This window comes from Mesitornis unicolor, unplaced genomic scaffold, assembly GCF_000695765.1.
Source record: "Mesitornis unicolor isolate BGI_N332 unplaced genomic scaffold, ASM69576v1 C13015576, whole genome shotgun sequence".
Classification (NCBI taxonomy): domain Eukaryota; kingdom Metazoa; phylum Chordata; class Aves; order Mesitornithiformes; family Mesitornithidae; genus Mesitornis; species Mesitornis unicolor.
Window position 1 is genome coordinate 1 of NW_010218838.1, and position 566 is coordinate 566.

At 66.1% G+C, this 566-nt stretch overlaps 1 protein-coding gene across 1 annotated transcript; it reads right to left on the minus strand.

Annotated features, from left to right (window-relative positions):
- Positions 1-4: 4 nt before the first annotated feature.
- Positions 5-540, minus strand: LOC104547491 (keratin, type I cytoskeletal 14-like; the record flags this gene model as incomplete). The annotated part of the gene is made up of 3 exons (XM_010193195.1): positions 5-79; positions 167-292; positions 382-540. Coding segments are annotated over 3 exons (360 nt in total), but the record flags the coding sequence as incomplete, so codon positions are not given.
- Between the last annotated feature and the right edge of the window lie 26 nt (positions 541-566).

The following is a 566-nucleotide window of genomic DNA, read 5'->3' on the forward strand; positions in this document are numbered from 1 at the left end:
TGATCAGCACCTGCAGCTGGGCCAGCTGGGTGCCATAGCGGGCTTCTGTGTCGGCCAAGGTGCCCTCCAGCGCTGCTTTCTGCGTGCACAGGAGAGGATGCATTCAGGGGCTGGGAGGGATGGGAGCGCCCGTGCCCCCCGCCCCACGGGAGCCGTCCCCTGGTACCGTGCTGAGCTGGGACTGCAGGTCGATCTCCAGGCTCTGGATGGTGCGGCGCAGCTCGGTGATCTCCGACTTGCCGCTCTGGAGCTGCTCCGTGTTGATGGCCACCTCCCGGTTCAGCTCCTCCGTCTGCAACGAGGCCAAAGCGTGCGGCTGCAGCACCGGCGACAGGCACAGCCCGGGGTCTGCAGCCCGCGGCGCTGCCGGCAGCAGCTCACCTTGCTGAAGAACCACTGCTCGGCGTCGCGGCGGTTCTTGTCCGCCAGGCTCTCGTACTGCTCCCGCATCTCAGCCAGGATCTTGGTGAGGTCGATGCCAGGAGCCGCGTCCATCTCCACGCTGATCTCTCCACCCACCTGCCCGCGCAGGACGTTCATTTCCTGCCAGAAAAGAGAAACACATC